The sequence below is a fragment of the Panthera pardus genome, unplaced genomic scaffold (genome assembly GCF_024362965.1).
Source record: "Panthera pardus isolate Hobbes unplaced genomic scaffold, ASM2436296v1 HiC_scaffold_13, whole genome shotgun sequence".
Taxonomy (NCBI): Eukaryota; Metazoa; Chordata; class Mammalia; order Carnivora; family Felidae; genus Panthera; species Panthera pardus.
This window is the reverse complement of record NW_026526688.1, coordinates 116,794,475-116,809,803: the sequence shown is the minus strand read 5'-3', so window position 1 is coordinate 116,809,803 and position 15,329 is coordinate 116,794,475. Positions and strand designations below refer to the sequence as shown.

Below are 15,329 nucleotides of genomic sequence, written 5' to 3'. Positions count from 1 at the left end.
GGAAGATTCCATTCAATTCATCACACATGTATTGAACTATGTACCAGACACTATGTTAGAGATTGGGAATACAAAGAAATTCTGCATTCAGACTCCTTGGGTTTGAATCCTGGCTCTACTTATTAACATGAGTACATTTCTTTAACTTCCTATATTATTTAGGGTAAAGGCCAAACTTCTAACACAAAAAGATTCCAAAACAAAGTAGCTTAAGCCAGATAGTCATTTATTTCTGTCTCTTACCATAGTCCTGAGATGTGAATTCAGATGAGTGAGCTCTGCTGCACAAATGTCTTTAGGAACCCGGTTATCCCCAGTTTTGTGCTGTGCCTTCCCCTAAACATACTGTCTTCATTGGCTTGGTTGAAGCTGGGTCACTGCTGTGTCTTCAGTCAAGTCCCAAGGACAATGTTACAAGGCCAAAATTCAGAAATGAAACACATCCCTTAGCTCACATCCTATTTGCCCAAACCAGTTACAAAGGGCAGAGCCAGCTGCAGGGGAGTCTGGAAAGAGCAGCCACATGTCCCACTTAACCCAGGGTGCAGATCCTATCAGCAAAAGGACGACAGGGGGGAACATCAACTATATCTGCCACACCTCTCAAGCCTCTATTTCTTTATCTCTAAAATGGGATTAATAGTGGCACCTAGGCCATTGAGTTATATAAGAACTAAAATGAGAAAAATGGAAGACAGGTTTCAGCACAGTGTCTGGATTATGGTGTTTAATAAATGTTAGCTATTATTATTATTATTATTATTATTAAGAAAAAATACTTGATCTCAAATGCTTGTAATTCATCAGTGGAGAGAATCACTTAAATAATTAACTAGAGCTGTGAGAGCACATGGGGGAGCAATTAATTTTCTACAGTGGAAAGAATAGGAATTCAAGGGGGGATTCATAGAAGGGGTGACAGTTGAGTCCTTAAGAAAATTAAACAGAATTCTGCAAGGCAAAAAAAGGACAGCAGCATATTCCAGCAAAATAAAGTAGCATGAAAAAGGCTTGGGTATAGGAACATAAAACTGGGCAATATTTCTCATACTGTGATCCTTGGAATCTCTTATTTTTGAATCATCTGGATCCCAGCCAAGATACACAAAATGAAATAGCTGGCAATGGGTCCTTGAAAATTGCATTTAAAATAATCTGCCCTGGCATATTGTTCTTTACATCAAATGGGGTTAGAGCACAGAGATCCTAGGCTAGGGGGTACTGAATGTTGTGTGAATTACAAAGAACTGCCCATTTAATCAAAAGCTTTCTAGATAAATAATATTAAGGGGTTTAAAAATAAAATAAAAATGAAACCATTTTCTATACATTCAGTTCTAAGGTCAACCATCTTAAATCAACAAATCTATGAACAGAGAACAGCTATGGTTACTACTGTTGTGGGATTTTTTACCTTAATATCTGGATTCCCTGTCTTGCCGCTTCGAAGAATAAAGAGGTGGACGCAGAATAAAATGAGCAGCAGGCAAAAGTTTGTTAGAGTATGAGAAAATAAGAATAGTATGAAAGCTCTCTTTATAGAGAGGGGGCATTCGAAAGTGAATGCCCCTGACTATAGACAAGGGTCTTTGTTTCACAAGGTTTTAACCCTAACTACCCCCACTCCTCATCCCCCCACCCCTGCTTCCCTTCCCCCACGTTTCTTCTCAGGTTCTACCCTTATTTATAGGTAACTCCAAATGCCTTGTCTATTAATTATTTTACGAACACACAAATGTAGCATAATTTAAGTACATACATAATATATACCATTAAAAACTGCAGAGAAAAGTTTTACCTCCTACAGCTACCATCGCATAGATGAAGAAGCTATGTGAAAGCTGAGAGCAGATTAACCTCACCATGTGACTTTGCTCCACTAATTGAACATCAGTCGTGCTGTGTGCTGGTACACAGCAAGTGCCGTGCTGAGACGGTCAGCATGACATGAACGGTTTTCATCTCAACAAGGAGTTTTTGGTTTTTTTTATCATGTGCTAGGCTAATACAGTCCATGCTATTTTTTCAAAACACCAGATTTGTTTGAGTTATAGAAATAAATAATTTCATCTCTATTTTAGGTAAAAGACAATACCTTTAATAGGGAAGAAAAGCTATTTAGATCTTTAGAAAAGACGGTGAGGCATTGTGTGAAGAACATTTCCCTCTGTCTTCAACACATACAGGTAGGTGAGACAACTGTTTTTGAAGTTTCTACAAGAAGATCTTAATGTCCATGGTTATTACGAAGAGTAAATGTGAATGTTCATTTGTTTATATGATCGAATTTATATGATAAAATTCATTGTATCAGATTTGGGAGGCTGCCAACTGCAGGTGAGGGAAGCCAGTAGAAACATTTAGATTTTGCTCTTTGTTCCCTTACCTGCCCCATTTCTTCTCCCAATCGAAGTCGCCATGTTGTGGAACATGTGCTCACATGATGCTTGACCACGTGGTGCTGGGCCATCAGCATGCTTTCCTTACAACTGAGATGAATTCATTAATGCAAAATGAATTTAGCAGAAATTTTCTTTATTTGTTGTATTATACTAACACATCCCTTTCTAGTACCTAGAACACATATCTGCAAATTTAAAAGTAGGACTGAAAGAAAAAAGTAAATCAAAGAGCGGGCATAAAATGAAATTAGAGAAGTTACAGAGCAAAAAGTACATAACATAAAGGCCATATAAAAACCACAGAAACTGGGTCTCAAATTTAGCTGTAACCTTCTGAGAAGCCAACTTAAGAAAGGACATGTGATCACACAACTCTGGATGAACTGAGCACTTCTATTTATTTTATAACCAGTGTTTCATAATGCCCCCTTTACAGTTCTGAATAAAATTCACCAGTAATTCAACCCAAGGTAGGTAGGTTTATGTAAAAGAAAATAAACTCTAACAAAATACTAAGAACTACAATATGCAAATGCTCCCACACAACCATAGTAGAAGACAAAAATACCCCCCCCCCCATTCCCAGTCCCTCAGGAGGTTTTCCTGCCCTTGTTGAGAATCACTGACTTAACCAAACCCATTGAAGTGCAATATAATTATATTCAGTAGAGAAAGAATTGATCTCATAAAGAAGACATAGTGTCCTCAACATCTTGATAATGGTCATGACTTTGAGACATAGACAGCTAGTAGAAATACATGTAACTCAGTTAACAAATGACCCCCTTCCCATTTCCCAGTTTTTATCTTGGATATCTATTTTTGGAAGCAGATGTTTGCATGTGTAGATAAATCATCATACCAACAGAGGATTATGTTAACAGGCATTATGATTTGGAGACAGGTTCTATGTTAAGTAACCAACAAGCCACAATCTTTTCTCATTTATTAACTGACACAAAGCCTGATTTTACCACCAGTTTTGCTAATCTCTTCCTAAAGCTCTGCTTTATGTGAAAAGAGAACTAAAACTTAATTATAACAGCCAGAGAGCACTGGGAACCTGTCCTTCTTATACATTTCATGAAGTAAATGTATCTTGGGAACATCTACAGGAAAGTCTTCTGTTTCCACTAGCTGATTCAACCAAAACATGAACATCTTCTTTTAAAGACAGCATTACATTCTCTAAAGAAAGCTGAAGACATAAATCAAAGAGAAGTGACTTCTAAAATAAGGGATCTGTAAGAACTGAATGCTGAAGAATGGCCAATGGGGGAACTTAAGATGGAGTCCCCTTAAGAAAGAAGGTGTCATACAGAGCAGTATGAGGAAGTGACAGAGGGAAAGTAAGAAAATAGATTGTTACAAGTAGTCTCATTCATCGTACAGAGCATTCATGAAATTTTTCCTTCCTTTTTTTTCTATTTATCCCTCGGTGGTAATGCAGGGTTATAATGATGAAGTGCACACTTGCAGCACATTTAAATGTACTGAACTTCAGAACTTTGCCCATTTTGTGACTTTGTTCTTGGGTTCCAGGATGCCATGCCCTTAGCGCTGCAGAGTGTAATGGAGCTCCAGGACATCTCTTGCAACAGAGATAAGGAGGAGAGGAGCCATTCAGAGACCCCGAGTAATGCCCCACAACCCTGTGGTGACTTTGTAAGTTATTTATATTCACAGATAAACTAGAAAGTAGGGTTAAGAGAAAAGTTGCTTTTTATTTGTTTTGCTAGAGTTAGAAAAAACATGCACTAAAGCAAACACTAATGTCAAAATTAATAGATTTAAATAGGAGGGTATTATTATTATTATTAACTATTTTAAAGTGGATTAGTGAAGATTTTACTATAATCAAAATTTAAGAGCGTCCCAGACTGTATTTCTAAGAGTAGTCAGTGTCTGTGTCGCTTTTAAAGTCAACATTAAGGGGCGCCTGGGTGGCTCAGTCGGTTGGGTGACCGACTTTGGCTCAGGTCATGATCCCACAGTTCGTGGGTTCAAGCCCTGTGTCGGGCAGAGTGCTGTCTCACTCTGTCTCTCAAAAATAAATAAATGTTAAAGTCAACATTTAGTTTAAGCCTGCATGTGATAGGTCATCAATTTATTAAGTTGGAACACTGTGATTTTCTTTTTTTTTTTTAATGTTTTATTTATTTATTTATCTATCTATTTATTTATTTATTTATTTTGAGAGAGAGAGCAGAGAGAGAGAGGGAGTGTGAACAGGGGAGGGGCAGAGAGGGAGGGAGACAGGGAATCCCAAGCAGTTTCTGCACTGTCAGTGCAGAGCCCGACATGGGGCTTGAACTCATAAACCGTGAGATATGGTGAGATAAGCGAAATCCAAAGCCCGACGCTTAACCAATGAGTCGCCCAGACATCCCAGAATGCTGTGATTTTCTTAAAGGAGTCTCTGGAAAAGTCCAGAGTCTTTTCAGGAGGAGCAAGGATATTCTCTGAAGATGTGACTTTTATTAACACAGTATATATTGTAAAGTAAAGCCTTATTGAGAAAGGGATTTTACCTTTGAGTCATACAACTTCTGTTCTGCAGTAAAATATGTGCTTTTTATGAGTTCTCTAAAATATAAAGAATTATAAAACATAGCTAGAGCATCATAAAAACATGCTAAGGCCAAGAAAATATTTGTCTGGTAAACTAGTTTGAGTAATACAAATTTTAATTTAGTATCTTTTGTCCCATAGGTATTAATATAGCATAGTAGCATTTCAAGTATTATATAGAAGCTATAATAGATTTCTGCATCATCTTGAAGGTCCTTGAAAGTGGTATTTTATGTTGGCATTATTGGCATTTGGGGTCACACAGTTCTTCACTGAGGCCCTCGTGTTGGGGGATGTTTAGCATTTCTGGTGTAGCAGGCTCTAGATCTCAGTAATGCCCCCGAGTCATCCAGTGAATACCCTCACATAGTAGTTCCAAATCCTAGGAGATGATGCAGCCCCACCCCCCAGGAAAAAATCACTCAGAAGCATCTCTCTTTCCTGGCACTGGGGAATGGAAAATCAGGATCACATGTGAATTAAGACAATCGACGAGATAAATATGAGAGCAAGAGAGAAGTTTTTCCGATGCATGTGAAGTGGAAAAAGTGTAGCTAGTTCTTTATAAATTTCTGGGCTTAATTACAGAGAATACATTTTAGAAAAGTCCTTAAGGGTTTGCTCTTTAGCTTAATTCCAATGTATTAAGTCGATGAGTATTTATTGAGCTGTCAGAGCAGGGTGTACAGCTTCTCCCTCAGCAAGCATGTCCAGAATTTGATAAAAGAAGGGCAGTGTTCTTCTCCACCTTGCATGAGACCACAAGATGATAAATTCGGCTAAATTAAAATAATCGAGAGACATCAATATAAAAGTAACTTTTTAACTTATGAATAAAGTATATTAAACTTTTTAAAAAACCAAATATTAATAAGAGCTCAAAAATCTATCTAAAGGCAGAGCCGTGTTTTTATCTAACCTTAACTAATACTTGCCTACATGTTTTGTATAGGACAAAATATTAAAAGAAATTCTGATTCTTATTTGTTCCAACCATAATTCCTACGTCTGGGTGAATCAGTTTATGTCTATGGTCCACAGGATATATATATAGTAATTATGTTGTGATATTGTAATTATATTACCTGTAGAATCCAATCAAGTTACAAATATAGTAATTTATCCAAGAACAGTAAACAGATTCTTCATTTAGTCAAAGGACTCATTAAATAGTCTGCTGGTGTATATTGATTATCTTATAAACTAGACATCAAATTTAATCTGTGTAGTCTATTGCTAGTACCAGTAAGAGATTGGTTTCCCCTCTCTGTAGATTTCCTGTGAGTTCAGACAAAGTTACCAGAGGCTGTTTACTGCTTAGATGCTGATTCCCTAGGACATCTTTCAGGGTACAAAGGAGAAACCTACTTCCAAATTGCTATGACATAATCACGTAACCCAAGCATATATGATAAAGGGTAAAGTTGGCAGTCAGCAGATAGGATACTATTTGCACTTCAGAAGAGAGGGGGAGGAAAGAGAAGTGCCAGAAATTAAATTCAGTGTGCCCAGGAGCTGGCATGGGGTTGGGGGTTAATATGAAGTTCATTTTCCTTTCTTTTAATTCTTTTTTATTTATTTATTTGACAGAAGAAGAGGGAGAGAGAGCAGGGGGAGGAGCAGAGAGAGAGGGAGAGAGAGAATCCCAAGCAGGCTCTACGCTGTCAGCACAGAGCCCGACACTGGGCTTGATCTCACAAACTGTGAGATTATGACCTAAGCCAAAATCCAGAGTTGGACGCTTAACCTGCTGAATGAACCAGGTGCCCCATGAAGTTCATTTTCAGTGACTCAGACCTAATAATGTAACAATTTAAGAAACGAAACAAAACCAGCATCAGTTTAGTCTTTCAATGTATTTAAAGAGCAAGCAATAATTCTGTTGTCATTTCTATCACAGGAGCAAAATACCTATAATAAGGAGGTACTTATCTATATAGGGAATACAATTCCACTACCCACAATGAGTTACCAGGGTAGCCAAGGAATTGAGACGGATGTGGGAGGAACAGGATATAGTCTCTTCTAAGACTATATTCCTTTTGTTGCCTGCAAAGGAAGGAAATGATATGGTGAGTCATTTGCAGTCTTAGGGGTCAAAGACTAGAGTTTGCCTCCCACACCATGGGCTGGAGTAGCTCTGTTTGGCTCTGGGATTAGAAAGAAAGGGAAGAGAAAGAGTTGAAGGAGATGACACCAATGACAAAACTAGTGGCCGTAGAGGGAAAGTTGAGTGTATTTTGGGTGTGCAGGCTTTAATTTTTGTATTCCTCTATTCCTCCTCCTAGAGTCCCTCTTTTAAGTCCTGGAGTGGGTTTAGCTAGACAGAAAAAAAGATCACATCCTCTCTTAACTTGGCTCAATACTTTCCTGCCTTTCTTTGTGCTCCTTCAGGGAGGACGTAAGCCTACTGGTGATAGTGCAGGACATGTACTAGTTGTTGCTTACTCTGTGACAGCATTGTTTTTCTCTTTTGGCAGGCAGCCCATTTACAGAGGCTTGTCCTGATGCCCCTGTCAGCCCTGCTGTCCTTGTTCCCTGGGCCTCAGAAGCTCATCCAAAAGCGCTATGACAAATTGCTGGACTGCAACAGCAACCTACGACGGGCAGCAGGAGATGAGTCAGACTTGGCCAAAAAGGAGTATGAGGCCCTCAATGCCCAGCTTGTGGAGGAGCTCCAGGTGTTCAACCAGGCTGCCCGGAAGATTCTGTGGAACTGTCTGTGTAGCTTCGTCACTCTCCTTGGGGACCTGACACTTGTGGCTCAGCAGGTTTATTCCACGGTGGCACCGGTAAGCTCAGTACCAGCTCCTGCTACCCTGGCCTGCGAGATCTACTAGAAACCACAGCCATGAAGGGGCTCCTAGGTGGCTCAGTCGGTTAAGTGCCTGACTTCGGCTCAGGTCATGATCTCAGGGTTCATGAGTTCGAGCCCCTCATTGGGATCTGTGCTGTCAGCTCATAGCCTGGAGCCCGCTTTGGACTTTGTGTCCTGCCCCTCTCAAAAATGGATAAACATTAAAAAAAAAAAAAAAAAAAGAAAGAAAGAAAAGAAACCCACAGCCATGTCAAGTGGCCCTGTTCACAATGGGTATGTGTGTGGTGCATGTGTGTGCCTGCGGCAGGGGCTGTATTTTAACTGAAGCCAGTCATATAGTCTGTTTCTTTCTCTTTCCTCCATAGGAAAATTTCCTAGTTCAGGTTTGTTGTGACTTGCACACGTGTATTTCTTTTTGGAGGTTCCTCTTTGAATACCAAACACCTTTTAGCTTTGTTCCACTCATCAGTGAAGCCAGGGTAGCTCCACCTACTTGATGCTTTGCTAAAGTTTATCAATATTTATTTTGTATTCTCTTCCTATTCAACAGTTCTTCAATGCTAACCATGACTGTAAGATATGGATCCAAAAAGAAGGCCATCTCAATGTAATGACAGAAACAGGGTAACTGTCAAACCAGTCACTTTTGCTTCTGTTTTCCTCTATGGAAAAAAAAAAAAAAAAAAAGGCCTAGGGTGTGTGTGTGTGTGTGTGTGTGTGTGTGCGTGTGTGTAATTTACCTTTCCATTAGGATATGATTTTATGACTATTTCCCTGACGGAGAAGAAAGATATTTACAACCTAATATCAACTTAAAAAAATCAGTGTGGTTTGTTTGCCCCTCATTTCAATTAGTTCTCATTCAGCTGGGTAGATATTTAATGGGCAACATTTGGAGGAAAATTAATTGTCCTGACTTTATTTTTCACTGTGTATTTAATTAACTTTTAGCTTATCCTTTGAATTAAATTAAGGTGAATAAACAGGTGCTATACTTATATGGTTCAAAAGGCAAAACTACATAAAAATATATAAGCAGCCTCACATAGACTCCTGTCCCCTAATGACTCATCCCCTACTCCACTGTTACTAATTTATCCGTTTATGGTTTCTTCATGCCATTAGAAGTAAGTGCAAATATGTATATATTCTTCTGTATATATTTTTCCTATATAAAACTAGGAAATTATGGCAGCATTCTGCAGTTTAACCTTCTGGGGATGCATCCATGTCAGTACACAGAGAGCTTTCTCTTCTCTTCTATAGCTTCATACTAGTCTACTGCATAGCTATACAATAGTGTACAACCAACCCCCTATTTTCTGGATAACGACTTTATTGAGATATCATTCACATACCATATATTCCACCCATTTAAAGTATGCGATTCCACAGTTTTTAGTATTTTCACAAGAGTTGTGCAGCCATCACCACAATCAATTTTATAACATCATCATCACCCCCAAAATAAACCCTGTGCCATTAGCAGTGAATCCACATTTCTGCCCAACCTCCCAGCCCTAGGCAATCACCAATCTATTTTCTGTCTCTATAGACTTACCTATTCTGGACATTTCATATAAATAGAATTTTATAAAATGTGGTTTTTTGTGACTGGCTTCTTTCACTTAGCATAATGTTTTCAAGTTTCATCCATGTTGTGGCATGTTTCGGTACTTAATTCTTTTTATTGACAAATAATATTTCATTGTAGAGATATACCACATTTTATTTATCCATCACCAGTAGATGGACATTTGGGTTATTTCCACTTTTGGCCAAGTATGAATACTGCTGCTATGAACATTTGAGATCTTAGTGAATGTATGTTAGTGGATGTATGTTTTCATTTCTTTTGGGTACATATCTAGGAGTAGAATTGCTGGATCATATGCTAACTCTTGTGTTTAACCTTTTCAAGAACTGCCAGACTTTTCCCAAGTGGCCACACTATTTTACATTCACAACAGTGATAACTGAGGTTCCCATTCCTTACGTCTACCTGTCTTTGTTTTTTTTTTTTTTATAGCCATCCCAGTGGGTGTGAAGTGATATCTCATTATGGTTTTGATTTGCATTTCTTTGATCATTTCCTTATTTTAAACTTTTTAAATTGAAGTATAACTTATGTATGGTAAAGTGCATCAGTCTGAAGTGCCCATCTCAATGAATATTTGCAAATACATACATCTGTGTAACCGCCATCAAAATCCAGACATTAGCCTTTTCCAGTTCCCCTTAAGAGCCACTCATGACCACTCCTTGGCTACAGTCCTTCAAAGGTAACCATTTTTCTTACATATATATCGTAGACTGTTATGCCTGGTTTGTATTTCATGAAAATGGAATCATACGGTATGTATAGCTTTGTGTATTAACCTGTTCCTACGGAAGGATATTTGGATGATTCCAGTTGCCTATAGCTGCGTAACAAATTACACAAAATATGGCAGCATGTAACAACCAATAGTCATTTATTACAATCGTCTCTCATGGTTCTGGAGGTTCACTGGACTCAAGGCAGTCATTCTCAGTGTCCCTTATAAGGCTGTAGTCTGATAATAGCTGGGGCTAGAGTCATCTCGAAGACTTCCTCAGGCCCATTTCTGAGGTGGGAGATGGGGTGATGACAGAAGACTCAAACAGTTGCGACTAGGACAGTTGGGGCTCCATAGACCTCTCACCCTGCTCCGATCTTTCAACACAGTCTTTTGATATGGTGGCCACAGTGCAACTGGCCTTCTTCCATGGTTAATATTAAGTCTCCCAGAGTGAGTGTCACAAAAGAAACCAGCAGAGGCTACACAGTCTTTTTTAGCCTAATCTTGAAAGTCAGATAGCATCACTTCTGTCATTCCATTCATTTCCATTCTGTTCATGGAGGCAATTAAAAAAAACCACCCACTTTTGAGGGGAGAGGGCATGGACTCCACTCCACTTCCTGAGGAGAGGCATGTCAAAGAATTTGCTGATTTGCTTTAAAGCTGCCACAGGTTCTTAACAATGTTTCTTGTTTTAGCTTCTTTCTCTTTCCCCCTATCCCACCCTACCACATTGGAAGACCCTCTTGCCATCAATTCCTGAGCCCTTCTTCCAAAATTCCATTGTTTTTTTTATTTCTCTTGTGATCTTTTATTTAGGCTTGAACCTTTAAAAAAATTATCCCTATCATTTTAGTGAGGTTTCCAGAGACAGCAAACTAAATTAGACTTTTTTAAAAAAAGTTTATTTAGACCATTTTTATCTAAATCTTCTAACATTGTCCCAATCTCTTGCTGTGGAGCTATCTTACACTTTCTTTGCTTGTCACAACTCTACTAAATTCAGTATCTAATATGGTTAAATAGTTGTCTGAGAAGAATGCCATATCATTTCTACCTATAGGTACCACTGCTGGCCTCGAGCATCTCTGAAATTCAGAATCGAGTACTAGAAGAGGTTCAAAATCTTAATTTTGTAAAGGACAACAGTGCCACCTTTATTGAGAGGAAACTTAGTTTTGAAAAGAAGAAGCCTGTGCAAATTCTGGTGAGTTTGGTAGGGTTCGTGACAATGACTATCACTTATTTTCCTTGTTCAAATCACAGTGTATTATTTTTCATATCACTTATCTCATCCTAGTATCCTGTAACTTACCTACCTATTATATTTAGGATTTCTTGTCTACTTCTACTTTCTATACTATGAGTTCTGTAAGGTCCTAGATTTTTGCCTGTTTTATACATGACGTATTCCAAGATGCTAAAATGGTGCCTGACAACAGATATAAATATCTCCTGAATGAATGAATAGAATTTTATAGAGCAAAATCATATAGTCCAACTCCTTCATTTTTCTAGATAAGGAATCCCAGGCACTGAAGATAAAGTGGCTTTCTCAAAATCACTAGAGGCAGAGCTGGGAGGGGCCTAGGCCTTTTGACTCATGCCTAATTTACTGATATTGTTTCCCAGAAAAAGACATGCACATATACAATTTACTTAATTAAATAGTATTTTTCAAGTGCTTAATACACAAGGGGTTGTCTACAGTACGGCAAAAAATAAAAATTGTTCTATCCAAGAGGGATTAGAACCTCTGCCTCCTTATGCTCAGTTGGATTTTCTTTCCTCTCTGCAACACTGCCCTCATGTGCTAACTGGAGAATTTTTCACTGCAGAACTCAGCTGGATGCTTCACAATAATTCCAACAATGCCTTAGTGTTGAAATAATCCCAAATCAGTAGATGGCTTCAACATTAAAAAAAAAAATCTCCAAAGAAGTATTTACCAGTTCAGTGAGGATTTTATTATACATCTATGTAAACCAAAATTTCTCCTTACTTCTCCCAGCCTGAAGTGCCACGTCAAACTGATGTTCACCGCTCCAAACTTCTGTCCACGTACAGTAAGGAAGAACTCTACCAGGCAAAGCGGAAGTGCAATGCTACACAAGAATATGACATCAATCTTCTAGGAGGGGAATTGGTGGCTGTGATGGAACAGAAAGATCCACTGGGGAGTACCAGCAGGTGGCTCGTTGACACAGGAAGTAAGGGGGTTTTTTTTGCATAAAATGCACAGAACTACCCCCTCTTTTCAGGTGGAGATTTCCCCACAGGCCACTCTGTACTTCTCTAAACACAAATGTTTGTTGAGGGTACACAAATGACCTTTTTTTTTCTTTCTTTCTGTTTCCTATCCAGTTATAAAAGGATATGTGTATTCCTCCTTCTTAAAACCCTACAATCCTGCAAAAGTGCAGAAGGTGGATGCTGAGAACAGGTTCTGTGATGACGATTTTGATAACATCAGCCTCTTTGTGTCCTCACGGCCAGCTAGTGACAGTGTCACAGGCACCCCAGAAAGTAGCGTAAGTGATAGCAGCTCATCTCTTAGTGGCACATATGGAAAGTTTGAAACAAACAGCACTGACGCTGACAGTTCTCAAGAGGTAGATGAACAGGTAAGAATTTGAACCTTGATGTAAAACTGCTTGGCTGTTCAAATCATGAAAGATGTTCTAACAGCGCTCTATCTTGCTGCAAGCCTTGGTGAAAGGGTGTCAGCTTTGATAGCAAGGAGACCCAGCTCTATGAACACTTATTTTCTGTGCACCTTTCTGCAAGGAATTTAATTCTCTGAGCCTGTTCCTCAAGTGAGGAAAAGAGGACAATAATTCCTACTTTGCAGACTTGATGTGAGGATTAGAGAAAACGTATATATGTAAAGTACCCAGCACAGAGTAGACACTCAGTAAATAGAAACTGTTACTATTACTATCCTGCTGTTATGTACTTGGAGTAAAGCAAAGATGGCCTTTTTATATTCCTCCATCAGAGAAAAACAGTTCAATACTGAACAGATTGCCGCCATAAGCAGCATGTGGAAAATTGTCCATGATTCCTCTAAGAGCAGTAACATCATTGAGCTATCTAGTAATTGGCCATTTTTAATCTCTTGTACCATATCCTGAAACCTTTAAGAGCTACTTTTCCCGCACTGCACCAAAGCGGAGACTATTGGGATAATTCTTTTGCAAATTTATAAGTTACCTATAATGTAGCACTCCTTTTTCCTACATCAGAAAGTTTAAGTATATTTAACTGTTAAACCTCAAGTGGCGACCAACTAACTGCTTCTCTTTTTTTAACTTGCTTTTTTCTTTAGTGGCTTTTTATTAATTCATTTAAATTTGTGTTTCTATAAGGGTAATACATGTTATCTGTGAAAAGTTAAAATGGTATAAAGGTATACATAAATTAGAAGTAAAGATCTTTATTCCCTTCTCCCCCAACTCTACTCTTCAGAGACAAGTATTAGGGTTGACGTTTTCAGACACTTTCTGTGCATGTACAAACACATATTTTTACAAGTGGGAACATATATGTGTTAACATAATTTGGTTATTTTTTTCCACTTAACAATGTATCTTACACACAACAGTACTTAAATACTACCTTATTCCTTGAAAAATTCTTCATAGTAATTTATTCTGTGGATATATCATAATTTATGTAACTATTACTCTAATAATGGGCATTTAGAATATTTGGGGGGGGGTTTAGAATTTCAAACTACTTCATGCAAGATCCTTGTTCATCTATCTGTGGGCACTTATATGAGTATATACACAGGATAAATTGGAGAGTCAAAGGGTATATATATTGGAAAATATGAGTATATATGAATATATACATAGGAGAATATTGGAGAGTCAAAGGGTATATATATCTAAAGCCTTAATAGACATTGCCATACTGCCCTTCAAAATAGTTTAGTTTCTTTCATCAATGATAACACTGATTCTTGTCCAATTTATGACTAATTAAAAAAAAAAAAAACTTTATTAAGGACTTATTTACACATCATAAAATCCATCTATTTTAAGCGTATATAATTCAATGACTGAGTATATTTACCGAGCTGTGCAACTATCACCCCAATCCAATTCTAGCACATTCCCTTCACCCCCCAAAATCCTTTGCACTCTTTTGCAGTCAGTTCTCTTTCCCACCCTAGCCTCAGGAAATGACTGATTTGCTTTCTTTCTCTCTATATTTGACTTTTTGGTATATTTTGTATTAATGAAATCATACAACAAGTGGGACTTTGCAGCTGGTTTCTTTCACTTAGCATAATGTTTTTGAGATTCATCCATGTTGCAGTACATACATGTACTTTGTTGCTTTTTATCACCTGATAGTATTTCATTCTATGGATATAGCATATTTTGTTTATCCATTCACCAGTTGATAGACATTTTAGGTAATTTCTATTATGAATAATACTGCTATAAACATTTATGTACAAGTCTTTGTGAGGATTTCATTTATTTTGAGTTGATACATAGGAGTAGAATTGCTTGTTGTTACGGTGAATATATGTTTAACTTGTTTAAAGAAACTGCCAGACTGTTTTTCAAAGTAGCTGCACCATTTTACATACCCACTGGCAGTGCATGGGGCTTGTGGACTGCAGTTTTTCCACATCCTCACCTTACTGCCTTTTTAAAACTATTATGATAGCCACTCCAATGGGTGCGAAGTGTATCTCACTGTGGTTTTAATTTGCATTTGACTAATGCTGTTGAATATCTCTCATGTACTTATTGGCCATTCTTGTATTTTCTCCAGTGAAATGTCCATTTAAATATATGCCCGTTTTAAAAATTGGGTCATTTTCCTTCTTATTATCCACTTGCAAGAGTTCTTTATATACTTTGGATGCAAGTTCTTTATCAGATATAATTTGCAAATAATTTCTCCCAGTCATAACTGATTCTTAACTCATCTAGACATTACTATATGTTTCTATCACTCTTCTCTTGAAGTTTCAAAACACTGTTTTTCTATTCCTTGTTCATTCTCTTAGTTTATTCAAAGTTTCTAGAAAACAAAATTATATTGTAATACCAATAGATTAATGAAATTTTATCAGTGAAATGTATAGTCATGATTAAATGTCCTGGCAGACTTTTAACTTATCCCAATAGCCTAGAAGGACAGAAATCTGAGGGCCAAATTTGTCAAGACACCCTAAAGCTGGCTTAATGTTGA

The 15,329-nt window shown here is 37.8% G+C and overlaps 1 protein-coding gene across 2 annotated transcripts in view; it reads left to right on the top strand.

Annotated features, from left to right (window-relative positions):
- ARHGEF38 (Rho guanine nucleotide exchange factor 38) overlaps nucleotides 1–15,329 on the top strand; it is a 131,055-nt gene that overhangs the window by 106,517 nt on the left and 9,209 nt on the right. For both annotated transcript variants that reach the window (XM_019416446.2, XM_019416437.2), the window contains 6 exons: nucleotides 2,082–2,186; nucleotides 3,945–4,067; nucleotides 7,454–7,765; nucleotides 11,176–11,319; nucleotides 12,124–12,322; nucleotides 12,477–12,736. In XM_019416446.2, the coding sequence (XP_019271991.2) occupies nucleotides 2,082–2,186; nucleotides 3,945–4,067; nucleotides 7,454–7,765; nucleotides 11,176–11,319; nucleotides 12,124–12,322; nucleotides 12,477–12,736 (1,143 nt within the window). The remainder of the gene's footprint in view (nucleotides 1–2,081; nucleotides 2,187–3,944; nucleotides 4,068–7,453; nucleotides 7,766–11,175; nucleotides 11,320–12,123; nucleotides 12,323–12,476; nucleotides 12,737–15,329) is intronic.